General features: G+C 35.2%; 1 protein-coding gene across 6 annotated transcripts in view; it reads right to left on the reverse strand.

Annotated features, from left to right (window-relative positions):
• Positions 1–3,457: 3,457 nt before the first annotated feature.
• cep63 (centrosomal protein 63) overlaps positions 3,458–19,693 on the reverse strand; it is a 29,005-nt gene continuing 12,769 nt past the window's right edge. For 2 of the 6 annotated variants that reach the window (XM_056459940.1, XM_056459935.1), the window contains 9 exons: positions 18,514–18,705; positions 16,044–16,189; positions 15,763–15,909; positions 15,558–15,660; positions 13,541–13,738; positions 13,289–13,375; positions 9,334–9,536; positions 8,407–8,707; positions 3,458–6,448 (listed from right to left, as the gene is read on the reverse strand). In XM_056459940.1, the coding sequence (XP_056315915.1) occupies positions 6,272–6,448; positions 8,407–8,707; positions 9,334–9,536; positions 13,289–13,375; positions 13,541–13,738; positions 15,558–15,660; positions 15,763–15,909; positions 16,044–16,189; positions 18,514–18,705 (1,554 nt within the window). In that variant the 3' untranslated portion in view covers positions 3,458–6,271. Of the gene's footprint in view, positions 6,449–8,385; positions 8,708–9,333; positions 9,537–13,288; positions 13,376–13,540; positions 13,739–15,557; positions 15,661–15,762; positions 15,910–16,043; positions 16,190–18,513; positions 18,706–19,693 lie in introns of all 6 variants that reach the window. The other 4 variants (XM_056459939.1, XM_056459934.1, XM_056459936.1 and 1 more) reach the window with 3 other exon arrangements.

A 19,693-nucleotide genomic window follows, 5' to 3' on the forward strand; every position in this document is an offset into this window, starting at 1 on the left:
GGAATGAACTGCCAACTATTCCAGCATATTTTTTACACAGCGGAAGCCATTCCAGCTGCAACCCAGTATTGAGAAACACCCATACACACACACACACACACCAGCCAATTTAGTTTGTTCAATTCACCCATAGCGCATGTCTTTGGACTGTGGGGGAAACCGGACCACCCGGAGGAAACCCACGCTAACACAGGGAGAACTGGCAAACTCCACACAGAAATGCCAACTGACCCAGCCAGGACTCGAACCAGCGACCATCTTGCTGTGAGGCAACAGTGCAAACCACTGAGCCACCATGCCACACCTACATCAATCAATCTGACTAAAATGTTAAAGGGATAGTTCACCCAAAAAAATTGTTGTCATCATTTTCCCACCCTTCACTAATTCAAAACTGAATTATTTTTGTTTTGTTGAGCACAAACGAAGATATATTGAAAAATGTTGAAAACCTGTAACTACTGCCATCAATAGTAAGAAAAAAAGATACTCTGGAAGTCATTGGTTACAGGATTTCAAGAGTCTTCAATATATCTTTTTGTGTTCAAAAGAACAAAAAAACCCTCAAAACTGGTTTGGAACAAAGAGGGATGAGTAAATGATGACAGAATTTAAATTTTTTGGTAAACTGTCCCTTTAAACTTTGTATAACTTAAAACATTCAGTTGAAACCTGATTAACTTAATAAAATAAGTTAAAGTAAAATAAAAACATTTGTTGTCGTGACTTTTTGTCTTAGCGTTTTTTACAGTGTGGAAACTGATAGCTATGGACTTTCATATTAGGAAAAGAATACTATTGAAGTCATTGGCTACAGATTTCCAACACTTTTTTTGTGTTCTAAAAGAAAGAAGCAAAACTCAAATAGGTTTGGAACAAGTGGAGGCTGAGTAAATGATGACAGAATTTTTTCATTCTAAATGCTTACTTCAATTAAAAATATATTTACAGTCACTTTGTTCCAAACCCACATGCATTTTATTTTTCTTCATTGGATCAAAACAAAAAGAGGTTTTACCGAGTACAGTTTTTTCCAAAATAAACTCAATTTATGATTTATGTACTTCCCTTTAAATTCACTTTCTTTTTATAAACAAAAACATTCTCCAAAATATTTTTTTTTGTGTTTTTGTGGACAAAATAGAGATTTGGACCAATATGACCCGACTCTCATTTAAAGGTGAAATAGCTCTTTAATACAACACAACTATCTAAAACACTGCTACAGTACCATCATATAATAAAATGTTATTTAAAGAAAAGCTATCTAAGAAGATAATGTGTGTTTTGTGTGTTAGAGTGCTTTGTTGATACCTGTTTAACAGTACGCATCAAGTGAGTGTCATTTTATAAGTGGTCAATGGAAAATATTAGTGTTTAAGCTATTTAAAGAAAGAGAGTCACCCGATGTCATTAATTACAACTAAAATAACAACTTCAGAATGGATCATTGCTATTATTATGGTCTCGTGCTGAAGAACAAGATATTAATAGCTTTTAGAGTTCAGTTTAGGTTCATTTGCTTGTATTAATAAATAACAGTCACGCTAACACTTTAAAAAGGACCCTGTAAAATGAAGAACTGTCATTAACTTTTTTATCCAGGGGCCTAAAATAGACACTTAATGCCAAGCATCAAATGCAAGAAAAAACTTCTCACTGTCAAATATATAAAACAGCGTTAATTGCCAGTTGTCTGCACTGTAAAACATCTGTTAATTAACAGTTCCGTATTTTATGTTTTCCCTCTATTTACAGTTGTGAACTGCATTATGGGTCCACGATCTCCACTCTGTCTACTTTTGATGTTGAAATTTTCACTCTACAGTTTAACAAAGTGACTTTTTCATTGACATTTTAGTGTGAAATTATATAATGTATAAGAAAGGTGACGCAGTGGCGCAGTAGGTAGTGCTGTCGCCTCACAGCAAGAAGGTCGCTGGTCCGAGCCTCGGCTGGGTCAGTTAGCGTTTCTGTGTGGAGTTTGCATGTTCTCCCTGCGCTTGCGTGGGTTTCCTCCGGGTGCTCTGGTTTCCCCCACAGTCCAAAGACATGCGGTACAGGTGAATTGGGTAGTCTAAATTATCCGTGGTGTATGAGTGTGTATGGATGTTTCCCAGAGACGGGTGGCGGCTGGAAGGGCATCCGCTGTGTAAAACATGTGCTGGATAAGTTGGCAGTTCATTCTGCTGTGGCGACCCGGGATTAATAAAGGGACTAAGCTGAAAAGAAAATGAATGAATAATGTATAAGAAATAGTGTATAAATAAATCGATCTTTGAAATAACAGTTTTTTGCAGCATAAAATACACCAACCCAGACAATATATTACTTTCAACTATTAAAAGTGTTCATAAAAGTCCAACTTTTTAAAGTTATAAATTGTCAGAAGAATGATCAAGGTCTAATGTGATTCAAGTCATAATGTGATTCAAAAGCATAAATAATAATAAAAAACTAATAAACAAGAATTACAAAATACAGAAAACTGTTCATTTACAGAGATTTTTACAGATATATTTAGTGTGGTATCATTTCTAATAATTCTAACAACACCTGAAAATAATATAAGGTGCAGCAAGATAATAAATCACAAAAACTGTTTTGTAACCACATAAACATGCAAGCTGAAGTGAAGCACAGATCTTTTGAAATGAGCATATAAATATTTTATAAATAATAAAAACTGCTCTTTGATGTACTGACTGCACATTTTAGTTTTCTAAAGATGTTTTTTTTTTTTGCAGTTTTTTTATAGGACAGTATTTACACTGTAAAAAAAGTTGACATCTCAAAATTGTAAGGCAACTTGCTGCAGAGCTATTTTGAGTTGACTCAACTCTCAACCCAAGTACTGTACTTGATTCGATTTAAGTTGAGTAAACTCCAAAAAATGGCCTGAAGCTGGTTGACTTAAAATTTAAAGTTGAGTCAACTTTTTTTTTTACAGTGTAGACAAAAAGTACAGTTCGGGGTAGAGATCGGAAAATGTCTATGAGTTGGGATTCAAACTCAGGACACTCAAAGTGCAATGGGGCTATATATGTCACTGAATTGCTGACAAGGCTATCTGTGCCAAGGGTTCCTCCTTTTTTTAACCAAATAAAGCATCATCAGTCAATAAAAGGTTTTAGGTTTAGGCCCTGTTAGATTTAGACCCCTTATGAAGTTGTAGAGATAAATAATTATGAAGATTAAAGGGATAGTTCAACCAAAATATAAATTCTGCTATCATTCACACATCCTCCAATTAAAGCTGTATGAACTGCAGAACCTACATAATGATTATGATGACAGTGAATGTAAAATTCTGTTAAATGTTTTAGACAACCAGATGTCACGTTTTAGGGAATTACTGTACATTAAATACCAAAAAAAAAAAAAATTTTAATTAAATAAATGATCATAAAGGCTCTTCCCAAAACCAATCTCCAAACATAAACAACTCCAAGCATGATTAAAAACATGTAAATTTACACTCACCGGCCACTTTATTGGGTACACCTTACTAGTACTGGGTTGGACTTCAGAATAGCCTCAATCCTTCATGGCATAGATTCAACAAGGTACTGGAAATATTCCTCAGAGATTTTGGTCGACATTGACAGGATAGCATCATGCAGTTGCAGCAGATTTATCAGCTGCACATTCATGATGCAAATCTCCCGTTCGACCACATCCCAAAGGTGCTCTATTGGACTGAGATCAGATCTGGTGACTGTGGAGGCCATTTGAGTACAGTGAACTCATTGCCATGATCAAGAAACCAGTCTGAGATGATTCGCGCTTTATGACAAGGCATCCTGCTGGAAGTCACCATCAGAAGATGTGTACACTGTTGTCATAAAGGGATGGACATGGTCAGCAACAATACTCAGGTAGGTTGTGCCGTTGACAAGATGCTCAATTGGTACTAGCGGGCCCAAATTGTGGCAAGAAAATATCCCCGCCACCATTACACAACCACCACCACCACCACCAGCAGCCTGAACCATTGATACATGGCAGGATGGATCCATGCTTTCATGTTGTTGATGCCAAATTCTGACCCTACCATCCGAATGTTGCAGCAGGAATCGAGAGTCATCAGACCAGGTAACATTTTCTATTCTTCTATTGTCCAATTTTGGTAAGCCTGTGCTAATTGTAGCCTTAGTTTCCTGTTCTTAGCTGACAGGAGTGGCACCCGGTGTGGTCTTCTGCTGCTGTTGCCCATCTGTCTTAAGGTTCGATGTGTTGTGCGTTCAGAGATGCTCTTCAGCATCTTCTTCTTCAGCAGTTTCTGAAATACTCTGACCAGCCCTTTTTGCACCAACAACCATGCCATGTTCAAAGTCACTTAAATCACTGTTCTTCCCCATTCTGATGCTCAGTTTGAAGATTGTATTGACCATGTCTACATGCCTGAATGCATTGAGTTGCTGCCATGTGATTAGAAATTTGCGTCCATAGAAAGTGTCCATAGAATGTATATGAATTAGTTACTAATTCCCCAGATTATAAAACAGCTCCTTAATTACCATAAGACTGTATATGAATATTAGAGTCCTGGTGAAAGTTCTAACAGTAATGCCGCATTCTTCTTCAAAACATTTTTTTCCCAGCTGATGAATGATTAAAGTTATTTAAAAAGTCAACTACAATGTATTAAGCTCTATTTTAGAACAGCGCAAAGACATTATTATAATGCAAGACATTTGGAGAAAGAAAGCACAGATACTGAAAAAGGACACATCTTGCATGTATGTGTCAAATGTCAAGACAAATGGAGTATCCTTTAAAACACTGTATTCGACTGCGCATACATTGATGCACGTTTAAAATAAAATGACATATACTTGGGCTTTAGAATGAATGAGACAATATCAACTGCTGAAATAGATGCTAGCACAGTTATTGGTATCGTTTAAGGAGCGAAAGGGCCTTTAGAATAAGCTGATTTACATACTCAAGACCTTTAGGCAGAAATCCCATTCTAAAAAAAACTTTTAAAAGTTCTGACCTTTTAAAGTAACAGTTTTACCAGCTCAAAACAAAATTATCAGGTACATTCTTGGCCATAGTTCAACCATTAAAGCAAGTCAAGTGTTGATTAATCTCTCATTTTGCCCTTGACTTTCTCCCAGGGCCCCAAACTTCATAAGAATCAAAAATGTTTTTCCTCTGCAAGCAAAAGAGTAAACGTCCACATTGCCAAATTCCTCAGTGCTGTTTGTTGAGCTTTGCAGGACCGGTAACCAGGGTTACGGAATTCCGATCGCAAAACCGCTGGACCCGAGCCCGGCAAAACATATTTCCAGCACTTGCTAATCTGAGGAAGGGAAGGAGAGAGGGAGAGAGAGAGGGAAAAAAAGAGACACATTCCAAAACAAATTAGATTTAGGATATTCCTATTCCCCCTATTTCTCAAAACGACAGAGCACATGTCTCCCACTCACAACCACTCCGTTGGTAATATATCAGCTTTTCCCTTCAGCGCTCAATAACAGCCTTCGGCGATTTCCATGTGCAGGATCCCACATGGACGACATTAACATTCCATAAGCGTTCTCATGTCGAACGTGTGTGTGTGTTTGTGCTCCTTAAACCCTACGGCCTGGCATAGACCATGCATTCTTGGGGTGAAACCTTACTAAATCATTACAGCGGTCTGTGATAGGCCACTAAACATAGGTGGAGACCGGAGATAAAGTTTGTGTGTTTGACGTCAACTTTACATCTCCGCTGTTAAAGGATACGGCCCAAGAGGACGTATCTCATCCCATCACATGTCTAAACAGCCTTTTCCCCAAAGCGTAAAGTGACGGAGACGTAAAAGCATTCGCACAAACTCCCATAACAACCAAGGCTATGAAAACAAGATCTTTTAATTCAACCCTTAAAACAAATTCTTCACAATCATGTCTGTGGGCTTACAAATATTCAGCATTCATAAATATTGATTGTATAAGGCACAGATAAACAGGACAGCTACCGTGTTTAAAGTGCTAAAGAGGGCGAAATGATGAAGTCCATATGAAAGGCCTCTGGTAAAAGAAAACGGAGTGTGTGTGTGTATGTGGTCATACCTTTACTAGTGCAATAAACATGAAGGTACAGTTGTTTGGCACTGCTTTGGTGTCATTTTCTGAAGAGCTGTGCTGGCGTTAAGGGTCTTCAATCAATCATCTTGCAGAAACTATGAATCCTCTGCCAAAACACATCTACCTTCTCAGACAGAAATGGGCATATATGGCATGTGAATTTCGATACAGATCAAAATATTCTGGAGTCATTGACCGTTTTGAGGGCTGCCAGTCTTGCCCAGGTATTTGCAGACGGTGCTGGCGTTTTCCTGCTTCATGCTCTGAATGTGGGCGTCCAGCCTCTGGAGCAGCTCTTGAGAACGTAGGGTTTCCTCTTCCAGAAAGCGTGTGGTCACAGAGGTATTTGGAGATCCAGTGGAGTCCTGGAAGAAGATGGAGGAAATGACTGTTAAAGCTGTTGTGCAATGCTACTGTGTGTGTGTGTGTGTGTCTGTCATATATTCTTAAAAAAGCAATGTGCCAAACATAACACAATTCTGCAGCATTCATACGTACATTTTCTGCATTCTTGGTCAAATTGCCTATTTAGTGAGACATTACACAGTCAGTAAAGTGATTGTAAAAAGATTGCAAGGAATGGAGAACAAGAATGAGAAAAGTTCTTAGGAATGTACCCTTTTTCTTATGTTTGTTTTCATGCATTAACTCTATTAACTCTTAATTATTCATTCATTTTCTTTTCGGGTGAGTCCCTTTATTAATCAGGGGTCACCACAGCAGGAATGAGCTGCCAACTTATCCAGCATATGTTTTACGCAGTGGATGCCCTTCCAGCCGCAACCCAACACTGGGAAACACCCATACACTCTTGCATTCAGAAACATACACTAGGGACAATTTAGCTTACCCAATTTACCTATATCGCATGTCTTTGGACTGTGGAGGAAACCGGAGCACCGGGAGGAAACCCAGGAGAACATGCAAACTCCACACAGAAATGCCAACTGACCCAGCTGGGACTCGAACCAGCGACTTTTTTGCTGTGAGGCGATTGTGCTATCCACTGCGCCACCATGACACCCTTAATTATTAATTACTAAAATATTATTCCTTTTGGGGATTATACCATTCATTCATTTTCCTTCAGCTTAGTCTCTATTTCAGAGATCGCCACAGCGGAATGAACTGCCAACTTTTTTAGCATATGTTTTTACGCAGCGGATGCCCTTCCAGCTGCAACCCAGCATTGGGAAACACCCATAAACACTCATTCACAATCACACACAGAACTGTTAACTGACCCAGCCGGGACTCGAACCAACGACCTTTTTGCTGTGAGGTGATAGTGCTAGCCTGGGTTATACCATACATTTTACAAACAAAATAAATCAAGCATATTGATTAGAAATTATCTTTTTACTTCAACACAGAGTTATGATGGTTACCTCTTTTACTTGTTTTTTCTGTATTTTTTTAATGTATAAGCTGATTTATTAAAATAAATAATAAAATAACAGTCTTAAGAAATAATAATAATAATAATAATAATAAGATCAAATGATCCACTAAGATTTTTTGTATATATAACCTTTATAATAACCTTTACAATTATAATTTAATCATTAATTTATTTAAGCTGTGTTCCAAATGACGCACTATACACTATGTACTTACACACTCAACAGCATAGTATATGTATGTAGTGTTGTCCCAAATGGAACGCTAATGTTTGTTTTACTATGCGGAAATTCAAACCGTTTTCCTGATGACACTCGACGGTTGTCAAATTAGTGAAATAAATGACCAAACTAAAAAATAATACCTGCCATGAGTATAACTGCATTCACCATCAGGAGGCGGTATAATCACTCTAATAGGAGAATTTTGCTTTCAAAATCCAATATATAGTAACTTAACATGTGCATGCGACAGCTCTGCCCCTTTCGCTACATAAGCAAATATGCAGTCGTTGAATGCGTGAAGTGTCCATCATTCCACACTTAATTTTACCGGGGTAATAAGTTCATCATCTGGATAATTAAAGTTTTCAGTGTGAACGCACTACTTACACCACTTATACTACAAAATGGAGTAGAAAAGCGCATAAGTATGCAATTTGGCACGCACCTTTATTTTACTTTTTTTTTTCAGCACTTAAATTTAGGTTGTTAGCAAATAAGAATAAGCAGATGTGTTCAAAGTCAAAAAAAAAAATCCTAAAAAAAAAAAAACCCACACAATTCTGTGCACCTCTATAAATAACCTAGATTTTATGAATCAATTTCGAATAAACCTGACATAAATTAAAAAAAAAAAAATCTTGTCACTGTCCCCTATTTTCTCTACTACTTCTACTGACCAAAGGCAGAAAGGTGTCTACCGAGCTGGAAGCTTGAGCCTCCTCTCCATTGGCCACTGCACTGAGCAGAGTTGCCACTCTCTGGGCTTTACGGGTTGAAGATGAAGATGAGGCAGATGATGCAGAAGAGCGTGCTGGAGATACAGATGTCTTGCTCTCTTGTGATTGGCCATCTGGGCGAAAAGGTGAATTTCGCGACAAGTTCTCCAGCTGTTTGAGGAGCGTCTGGATTTGCTCCTCATAGTGCGAGGTTCTTTCTTGCATCTGAGTCTCCATGGCCTGCAGCTCCTCCTGGTGTCTGAGCTGCACATCCTCATCAGATCTATGGCAAAACACAGCTGCATAATCCACCTATATATACTCACTCGCTTAATCCCTGATTTATCAGAGGTTGCCACAGGGGAATGAACCACCAATTACTCTGGCATATCTTTTATGCAGCGGATGCCCTTCCAGCTGCAAGCACTTACATACACAAAACATTCAATGTTTTGTCTAAGTAAGACTATAGAAAATGTCTCATTTTATTCAGCTAGAATGCATTCACTTGACCAAAAAAGAGACAGATTTCAGTTTTAAATACGTTTTTTTTTTAATTTTCTGTTTGTTAAACAATTTTTAATCAAAATTATCAAGCAAAATAATTGTTTTTAACTTATATAATATATAATATTAAATAAGATAATATTAAAGATGGTTACCTAAGTGATAGCCTAGTATATTAGCAAGATTGTTTGAAAAAACATGTGACACTGAAAACTGGAGTAATGATGCTGAATATTCTGCATTGCCATCACAGGAAAAAAATTCATAAAAATAGAAAAGTACATTTTAATTGTAATAATATTACACACTATTGTATCTTAGATGAAATAGCTGCAGCCTTGGTGAGCATTCAACTGTATCTCATGCTTGTGTGTATTTTCTACTCTGTAAAGTATTACGTACCTGTTTTGCTCATTGTATAGGTGGTTCTTGCTCTGATTTTGCAGCAATGCTCTCTCATATTTGTCCTGCCAGGTCTGATTGCTGGCCTCCATCCGAGCTCGTAACTCAGTCATTTCTAGTCTTAGCTGCCTGTTCTCCTCTTCCAGACTCTTTAGAGATGACACATAGCTGTCTCTGAGACTCGCCAGCTCTCCATCACCTCTCTGAAACAAAGTGAAAATGAGAGCGATAACAAAGGGAAAATGAAAGGTTGCAAAACAGAAATAAACACAAATCAAGCACAATCTGTTTTGCATTCAAATAACCCATCAGTTTATAAAAAGTCTTTGAGGCAAGGTAATGTTAAGATGTTAAAATAAACAATGCTCTAACAATTTCACTGTACTCACGTTATAAAGCATTTAAGCAGTTATGAAATCACTTACATTTCACTTCTCAACAACAACAAAGAAATGTGATAAAATATTATAGATAACAATTTACAATAAGCTTGTATCAGTTTATGTTAGATAATACATTCACTAACATGAACACAATAATAATAAACGATTAATTCACTACACTTGTTAATGTTAGTTAACATTATATAATTAAAATAGAGTTGTTCATTGTTAGTTCATGTTATCTCTTGGCACATTAACTAATGTTAACAAGCATGAATTTGGATTTTACAAGGCATTAGTAAATGCTGAATTATGATTAATACATGCTGCATAGCTATTGTTCATAATTTGTTCATGTTAGTAAATGCATTAACTAATGAAACCTTATTATAAAGTGTGAGCATATTATATTTGGTTCAAAGAGAAACAAAAAAGTGATTTTGCATACGGAGACCACATTAAACCCCAGTAAAGTGTCTACTTCAATTTCGCAAATAAGTGTTCTGAAAAATAAAGTGAAACAGATATATTTGTGAAATTTAAGCAATATACTTATTAGAATTTGTACATATTAAAATATACAGATAACAAGCTGAATTTTACTGTTAAATTATTGTTATTTTTTAATAGATTTGTGGTCTAAATATGCCTGACAAGATATCTTGGTATATACAGCCATGAGAAAATGTTTGGACACCCTACTGAATACCATAGTTTTCTGTATCAGGGCTAGACATGGAACGATAACCAGTTTTAAGGTTTACCGCGGTTTGGAAAAGTCAAGGTTTTAAAACCGCAATATTTTTCTGTTATACCGTTCCTAAGGTATATGTACATGTATAATATGCTTTTTATGTGTTGTACACAAATCTGTGTTTTGTGAACTATTGAACCTAAGCAGAAGTCAATGATTTATTTAATTTTACTTAAACTAATTTCAAGTCAAATTAAATGATTTACTTAAATTACTTTTACTGTTCCAAAGTATAATAAATGTGAATTGTAAATTGAAAAATTTAAATAAAATACTGTATATTGTGTTCAATAGGGGGAAAATGATTTGTTTTTAACTAAGACATTTAAAAAAGTAATCACAATACAGTGATATTTTTATCCAAGGTTATCATACCGTCACAAACGTATACCGGCCCATGCCTAATCAGGACATCATAAATATTATCTGGTCCTTGACAGACCTTGAAATTTAGAAAATAAAACCTTAAATGAATAACAACACAAGAAATATTGCACAGAAATAAAGCCATAATGGCAAAGTCATCTGTGACAAACTTAGAGGCATCCATACTATTAACATAGGGATTAACGTACTTCTTATATGTCTTTAATTATCTGATCATCAACAGGTGTGAGCACCTCTGTAAATGCAAACTTTTTGTTTTGGAGCCATCTGGTGTGTGTGTGTTAACAAAATGACAAGCTAGAAAAACTTTAGCATTGATCTTTGAGAAGCAACTGTTGCTGTCATCAGTCTGAAAAGCGCAATGCAGCCAATTCTAAAGCATCTGCAATCTATTATTTCATAGTAAGAAAGTTTATTCACTAGAAACATTTGCTGGAATATCCCTGATTCAACTGGAAGCATTCAAAACTGACACAAATACTCCCAGGAATAAACATCCCAGTAAATTCACCCCAAGATCAGACCTTGTAACACCCAAAAAATGGCAGACAGCTAAAGAACTTCACCACAGACTCTACAGGCTTCATAAAACAGGTGAAATGATAAAGTGCATTACAGTACAATTACAAAAACATGGAACAAGTATGGCATGTTTGTAAGGGATGCCAGAAGCCTTGACTCTCTAAAAAACAAGTCAGCACATTGGCAAGGTTTAAAAATACCGTGCAGACCATAAGACTTCTAGAACAACAAAATCATCCAAGGTGTAGCAATAGCCCAGTCAAAGTCCAGACCTCATTCTTTCTAAACTGCTGTGGTGAAAGCTGTGCAAAACAAATGCCCACATACCTCAAGAAACTAGAACACCATTGTAAAGAAAAGTGGGACAAAATTCATACTGAAGAACCTGGAAGATTCATAAGTTATGCAAAAAAACCATTACTTCAAATAATTGCTGTTAAAGTGGATCTACCAGGAACAAAATCATTTGGTGTCCCATGGCTACTCAATCTTTTTTTATTTATGAATAGCGTCAGTGTTAAATGTGGTATTGTTCTCATGTGAGGTTATATTTTCCAAATGTATGTTTTATTTTCCAGTCCTGATAAGGAAAATCATGAAATTGAAACTTTTTATTATCATTACACAGAATGACATTGTATTGGGTGTTTTATGTAGCTCATGGTAATGTATTAAACGTGCAGTAGGTGATTGTTTTCAGAAACATTTTTGTTGTGCTGCTTGAAAGTCTATTTACATTCCAATAGTAATGATTAAAGTAAATGATCAGAATGTATTTATATGTATTTTTATATTCTGGGAAGGCATAAGACTAAAAAATGTTCATGAAATTAAAAAATTGTCAGGTCGGTAATTCCAATAATTCTGATAAATAGCCCAAACTGTATGTCAACAATTGTAGATTTGTACGTGCACCGCGCACACGAGTGACAGCGGTAAAAAACATATGCTGAATCAAATTTTTTTATAATCCTATATCAATATTAGAGTTAGTTTTGCAGGCTGGAGGAAGGATGACACCATAGCTTAAATATTTCTTTTAGACAGGTAATGCTATGTTTAAAAACTATTTCAGTCACTCAAAGCTGATGTAGATTTTGTTGAATTATGAATGGGTTATATGCACAGAAGTGTTGTTTAGCCACTGAATTCTTTCGACTGATTTGACTATTTTCAATTTCATAAAGGACCTTACACAGCATCGATAATGTAGATTTTTATTTAGCTTAACAACAAAAGTAAATAGCGCTATTCCACCTAGCTTTCACTGAGGTGAAGTTAGTTTTATATTAACATTGGTTCATTTTTGAACAATGACAACTTATGACGCGCTCCCTCTATTGTTAACCATGCTACTTTGAATATTTGATCTGCAATAGCATGCAAGTATGGCTTAGAAATAAGTATAATTCCAGCATGCTGCTGGCCAACCACAAAGCATTCAGTAATCGCTTTAGGACAAAGCACGTGAGAGAGTAAGAAAAGTTTTGCTTGCTACACAACTGAAAACATTCTCGATATAATACAGTTTTTTGTTCATAGTTGTAGTAAAACAAAGTACCATAAAGTTTTCTAACTGGGGAATGGCATGATCTAGTGGATCTCGGTCATCATAAATGTGCCTGTTCAAGGTATCAGAAGGCATGGCTTTGGACGGTGGGGGGAGGGATTGTGTTTCAAACATATTGTGCTAACTGGTTAGCATTTAGGCAGATCACCTACTGCACCTTTAAATACATGACAGAATTATCTATTTTCTCTATTTTCCTATTTTTTTCAGAATAAAATGGAACAAATTCTAATAAATGGGAAAAAACTCTATTTAAATTGTAAGCTTTTTGTCTTTGACCCATATGCTGCCAATAATAAGATGCTTGTATCCAGTGATTACTATGCAAAGAATCAAAACCTTAGGTGATTGAGACTCGACTCTCTCCAGAAGATCATTCAGATGCTGATTCTCAAGCTTTAAGGTTTCTAGCTGAACCTGCGTCACCTACAGAGCCAAGAAAAGAGAACAACCAGTTTATGCACAATATTTAACTGTTAATTCTAAACAATTAAAAACAGATCTACGGTTTTATTTTCATAAACAGCAAGTTTTTCTGTATTCGGTGTCATCTGCCAAATCTGAAGAGGTTTAAAGTATGTTTTGGTGAACCTTGAGTTCTGAGGCCCTTCGCTCTGCTCGCTCCACTTCTGCTCGTAACTGTCTCTCAATGCTGGAGGCAGAGCCGGTGAGTGTGGCAATGGTAATGTCACGCTGATGAAGTTCACTGGTTAACTGAGAAACTTCCTTTCTCATTCCCTCCAGCTCCCCACAGCGGGTCTGTCCGGCCCTCTCAAGCTCTTCACGCAACTGCAGAAAACACAACAATGCAAACAATTAAAGCGATAGATGAAAAATGTCAATTCTGTCATCACTTACTCACTTCACTTGTTCCAGACTTATTTGAGATTTGTTCTTCTATTAAACACAAAAGAAGATGTTTGGAAGAATGCTGATAGCTACTAGCTAGGTGTCCATCACCCAGTGATAATGCGCATTTTGAAATATCAAAAGTGTGAAATTTTTAATAAACCCACATGATTAATCAGCTGTCTCCATTATGCTTGACTTGTTGAATGTTGGCTACTAATTTACCAATATTATTGTCAACAGCTCTGACAACTAGATGCTATGTCCATGTGAAACAGAATTCTCTGATACTTTAATTTCAGTATGTTAATATCCTTCCAACTGACACCAAATATTAGGTTGGGGGCGAGGCTTTCTTTTTGCACATCATAACCTCATTTGAAACCAGCGGTAAGAGGGGCATGATTAAGAATATTGTGGCTGAATCCATTTAACTGATGATATTATTCCAAACGTGAAAGCAAATGCTCAAACTTTAATTAAAGATTTCCAAAATGCATGAACTTATTCACCTAAAGAATATCAATGACTTTGTTTACGTGGACATCTGTCGAATTATTCGCCTTAATCTAAATAAGACAATAATATGATTAAGGCGTTTACATGAGTTACTTTTTGAATGTTCCTTTCATCATGATCCCGTTTTACATATTATAGCACATAATTCGATTAACGTCATCACGTCACCACACTATCCACATTTCCTCTGGAGTTTCATGTAATTTTGGGTGTTTCATTTTTAATTTGTCAACGTTAACTGCAGTTTGGCACTTTCACTTTCATTCAGAAACATTTCATGCATGCCCCCTGTGACAAAGGAGATATTGGATGCGAGTTTGAACTGCTGGAAGAGTGTTGTTTTAAGGGAATTTCATGCCCTTATGGGAAAAAAACCTCCGCATTTCACGATACAGGTGTCTGTGGTTCTTTACTGTCTCGGTAGGTGCAGATAATAGTGTCAAACAGCCGTGTGTGTATAGACTATCCTGTCACAAAATGCGGTGAAAATCCTACATGAAGGTAATAGTTTGATCAAAGTGTTTTCATGTCTGTACTGCATTTTATTAATGCGACTAAAATCAGCATACTCCACATCTTAATTCGATTTCTGTTTAGTTCATGACCTTAATCAGATTAAATTAATCACAAATCAATGTTTATATGGTAGATCTTAATCAGAGTATTGTCTTAATCATATTAAAATCAGATTGATGGTGTCCATGTAAACATACTCAATGTGCGCTAGCAAAATAAACATTATACATTTGCATTTTATACCTTTAAAGCAGCTAACTTAACTTATCACGACTTATCTGAGGAGGGGGGAGGGATGCGGTGGAGAGGAGTGCGCAACGTATTTGAGGACCAAGGGTTGACGCACGATTTCCAGGAGATTATCATTCGTTTGCGGGTATCCGGGAATCTCTATGCAAATGCGGGAGACTCCCGTAACTTCTGGGAGACTTAGGATGTCTGTTATTCTTTTTCTACTATGTATGTGTCAATGACTACTAGTTTCCAACATTCTTTAAAACATCTTCTTTTGTGATCAATAAAAAAAAATCATAAATGTCTGAAATAACTTGAAGGCGAGTTAAATGGTCATATGTGGAAGAACAATCCCTTTAAATGAAACCAAATATAATTGTCAGTAATTTGTACACATTATTAAATCTTTTCCCCATAATCTTTCACTGTAAATGACACAGCGTAGTGTCTGCAAATAAAAACCTCAAACATTATTGCTTATTATGCGTACACGTTTGTTTTCAGCTGTACAGCGACTGTGTTCCTCCTCCATCTGTTTCCACTCATGTTCTCGTCTGCTCATCTCTGCTTTATATTTCCGCATGCTCTCCAACCTGACGAACCAACATGGAGATCAATGTTTATTTTCCAGAAGGAGGTTGTAATTGTTAGTTGGTGCTACTTTTTCAAGTATAGACTTTTTAAAAACATCTCACTTGTCACGAAGTCTCATGACTTCAGCCTTTAGGTGACTCTCACAGGTCTGGGAACTGTTCAGCCTGGCTGTGACTTTCTCCAGATCTTGTCTAAGAGAAGCCAAGTTTGGAGCAGAACCATGTGATGACAGACATTCCTCTAGAGACCTTAACAAAGAGATGAAATATTATTTGTAAAGCTGTATACTGAGCTTGATACTTTCTTTATGGACAGTTGTTAAATGATGAATCGAAAAATTTATATTTCAGTGCATGTAAACAACATTTAAATTATGATGTACCTAATGACTTGCTCTTTGGCTTGCAGGGTTTGGTTGAGTCGGTTCACTTCTCGCCGTAACTGCTGCTGCTGGACTCCTGTGCTGCGTACAAACTGATCCTGAGCGTCCAGTGTAGCTTTCAGCTCCTCTCGTTCTTCACTCAGAACCTGCAGAAAACATCTTTACTTGTATTTAACCTATTGCATATTTAATGTATATAGCAAGTAATAATTTGCTTGTATGCTTTTCCACCATAGAAATGCTTAAGCTATTAAATCAGTATCTAATGTTGCCTTCAAGTCATGATGGAATGATCATTATTTATGAGTTGAGTTTTATGACCATTTAAAAATAGAAACAGAAAAGAAAAAGTGCCATAAAAGTATTTAAAGACGTGATCCAAACAAGTTGTTCGCTTTATTACTGAAGCCATATGCTGTGTGAAATACAGATTCCTACTCCTATGAACTGAGACTGGATCACTAAATCAGTAAGGTGAACTCAAGAACTACTCTAGCTGATGCTTGAATAATCATTCAAAAAAATATAATAATAATAATAATAATAATAATAATAATAATAAATAAATCTATACACAAATATATACACACACAGGTGAGTATACAGATGAAGTCAGAATTATTAGTCCCCCTTTGAATTATTATTTTTTTTAAATAATTTTTTTTAACATTTCCCAAATTATGTCAAAAATATGATGTATTTGCTTTATTTCGGCTAGAATAAAAGCTGTTTTATTTTTTTTATAAAATGTTTTATGGTCAAAATCATTTAAATTATTTTTCAATAGTCTACAGAACAAATCATCAATATACAATAAGTTACCTAACTTAAATTGCCTAACCTGTCTAGTTAACCTAATTAACCCAGTTAAGCCTTTAAATGTTACTTTAAGCTGTATAGAAGTGTCTTGAAAAATATCTAGTCAAATATTTTACTGTCATCATGGCAAAGATCAAATAAATCAGTTATTAGAAATTATTTATTAAAACTATTATGTTTAGAAATTTGTTGAAAAAAATAATAATCTCGCCGTTAAACAGAAATTGGGGGAAAAAATAAACGGGGAGGCTAATAATTCTTCAACTGTGTGTGTGTGTGTGTGTGTGTGTGTGTGAGAGAAAGTGTATATATATATATATATATATATATATATATATATATATATATATATATATATATATATATATATATATATATATATATATATATATATATATATATATATATATATATTAATTTCAATCTTTTAAAAGTTTATGGCTTCATAACATGGAACAATATAATATCCAAAAGCAGATGCAAATTCAAATCCAAACTATTGACATGATCACTTTCTATGATGTAAATAAATTTACTAACATATTTAACAGACTTTTCTGGTTCTCATCACAGTTTTACCCACGAACACTGAACATAATGCCTGAGTTGGGTAAGACAAGCAATAAACAATAACATTCTGATGAATTGCAGGTGGCCAGAATGATGGAATAATGGAAAAATGATGGCATACGTTCTCTAAACTATTAGGAAAATTTTGATACATTCTCTACAATAAATAAACTTGTAAACAATTTATGAAGATGCATTTAATCATCTATGATAGTTTGCAGTAAATGAATAAGAATAAATCAAAGACTTTCATTTATATTAGTCATTTAAATTTTTTCACGTTTTGAAACATTTATAAAAGCCTAAACAAAAACTCAAGTCTCCATGTTTTATTTTGGAAATTTTGGTTTTGTTGGCTTTTGATAGACAGATAAAACAATTATGAGACAATGTTAAAAATAGCTTTATTTGTGTTTCAAATTAAGGTAAAGAAAAGATCACCCAATATTCAATTGTGGGATAACTGTCCCATTAAGCTCCACTGAACACAAAATAAGATATTAGGGAAAATGCTGATATTCAGAAATGTTTGGTTTACACTGTGTTCCATCATAAAGAACCACTTGCATTACATAAAACCGGAAAAATAAAACCAAAACAATGCTATCGCCCCCTAGTGGCTGGATTCAGTATATGTAACACCCACCGCTCTCTCATTACAAACAAATGGGATGTAAACCAAACTAAAATCCTTATCTAAACACGGTTTCCATCAGCTTTTATCACACTGATTTAACTTCAGTTGTTTTATTTTTAGCGTTTCAAGATTTATTAAGATTTAGTTAGTTATTAGACATGAATTTAATGTCATAATTGTGAGCTTATGATTGGATCTATGGGAGTTTGAGTGACATCGCTCCTTCAGCTCATGAACACTGTGCAAGATAACAGCATCTACATACAAGATATTTTGGCTTCATTTTTAACAGTGAAAGTATAAAGGATTTCAATCTAACTTCACAGTCTCTCCATGAGGATATGAAGACAGCATCTTCCTCTTGCTACTCATGCCACATTACACTGGATGCACTATTTTTATTGGCCATCTCTACATCTACTCTTCATGAGCTTCTGAATCTACCTGTCCCCGTCTGTGAGCTGCGGCATGGCAGCTGACCTGCTGTTCCTTGATGGAGTCTCCCAGCTCATCCTGGAGCAGCCGAAGTCTCTCCAGCTCCAGTTCTTGTGTATGTAGGCTGTCCTGAGCTCTCTGAAGTTGAGAACGCAGCCGCTGCAGTTCCCCCTGCTCCTGTGGCCGACCTACACCCTGAGACTGAGCCAAATGCACACATTCACACATTTGACAATAAAAATTAAATAATAAAAAATTAAACAAAAATTTCTAATTGTTCTAATTGTAACTTCTCATTTTAACTAATTATAACTTCCATATAGTAATTAATTGTAACTTTCTAATTGTACTAATTGTAACTTCTATAATTTGAACTAATCGTAACTTTTCATAATTGAAAATTTCAGAACTCAAAATTCTAACTTTCAACTAATTGTAACTTTTGAAATCGTAGATTTCTAATTGTTTTAATTGTAACAACACTATTTTCTGAATTTTATATCTTAGCTCAATCCTTTGGTGACTGTACCAGTAAATTGATTTAATACATACTATTAAAAAAGTTTTTAATACTATTAACTTTTACCTTTTTTATTCTACACTTCATGATGCATTGCCTGAATTGTGAAAGTAACTTTATTAAACTGTAAGCACTCAGCGAATTTTTTTAATGGATACAATGAGGTGGAATTATTAGTTCATCCACTGAATAATAAAAATAAGACATATTAACCAATTAAGTTGTTACAAATTTACTTTCAGCAAACAACAACACACACACAAAAAAAAAATAAAATAAAATAAAATAAAAAAATAAAATAAAAAATAAAAAATAATCACAAAAACTGAAACCAAGTCTTTTCACAGCAATATGACAGACATAAATTGAATACTGAATAATTGGAAATGAGAGTTGTTTTGAGTTCATTGCCACATCAGCTTCTCTGGCTATGTCTTGGCAAATAAAAAAATATTAAATCGACAAACATTTAAAAAATATAAATTTCTTACAATAAAAAAAGTTTATAATAAAAAGACATCACCGGCAATGAACAATGCATAAAAAAAGATTTTTAAAATTACTTTTGATACAAATTGTAACATTTTTAAAGGACTAAAAATATTTCCTTTAAAGATCCACCAGCTATTTCCCAATCCAGTGTTTTGGCTAGAAGGGCATCCTCTGCAT

This window comes from Danio aesculapii, chromosome 6 (assembly GCF_903798145.1).
Source record: "Danio aesculapii chromosome 6, fDanAes4.1, whole genome shotgun sequence".
Lineage (NCBI taxonomy): Eukaryota > Metazoa > Chordata > Actinopteri > Cypriniformes > Danionidae > Danio > Danio aesculapii.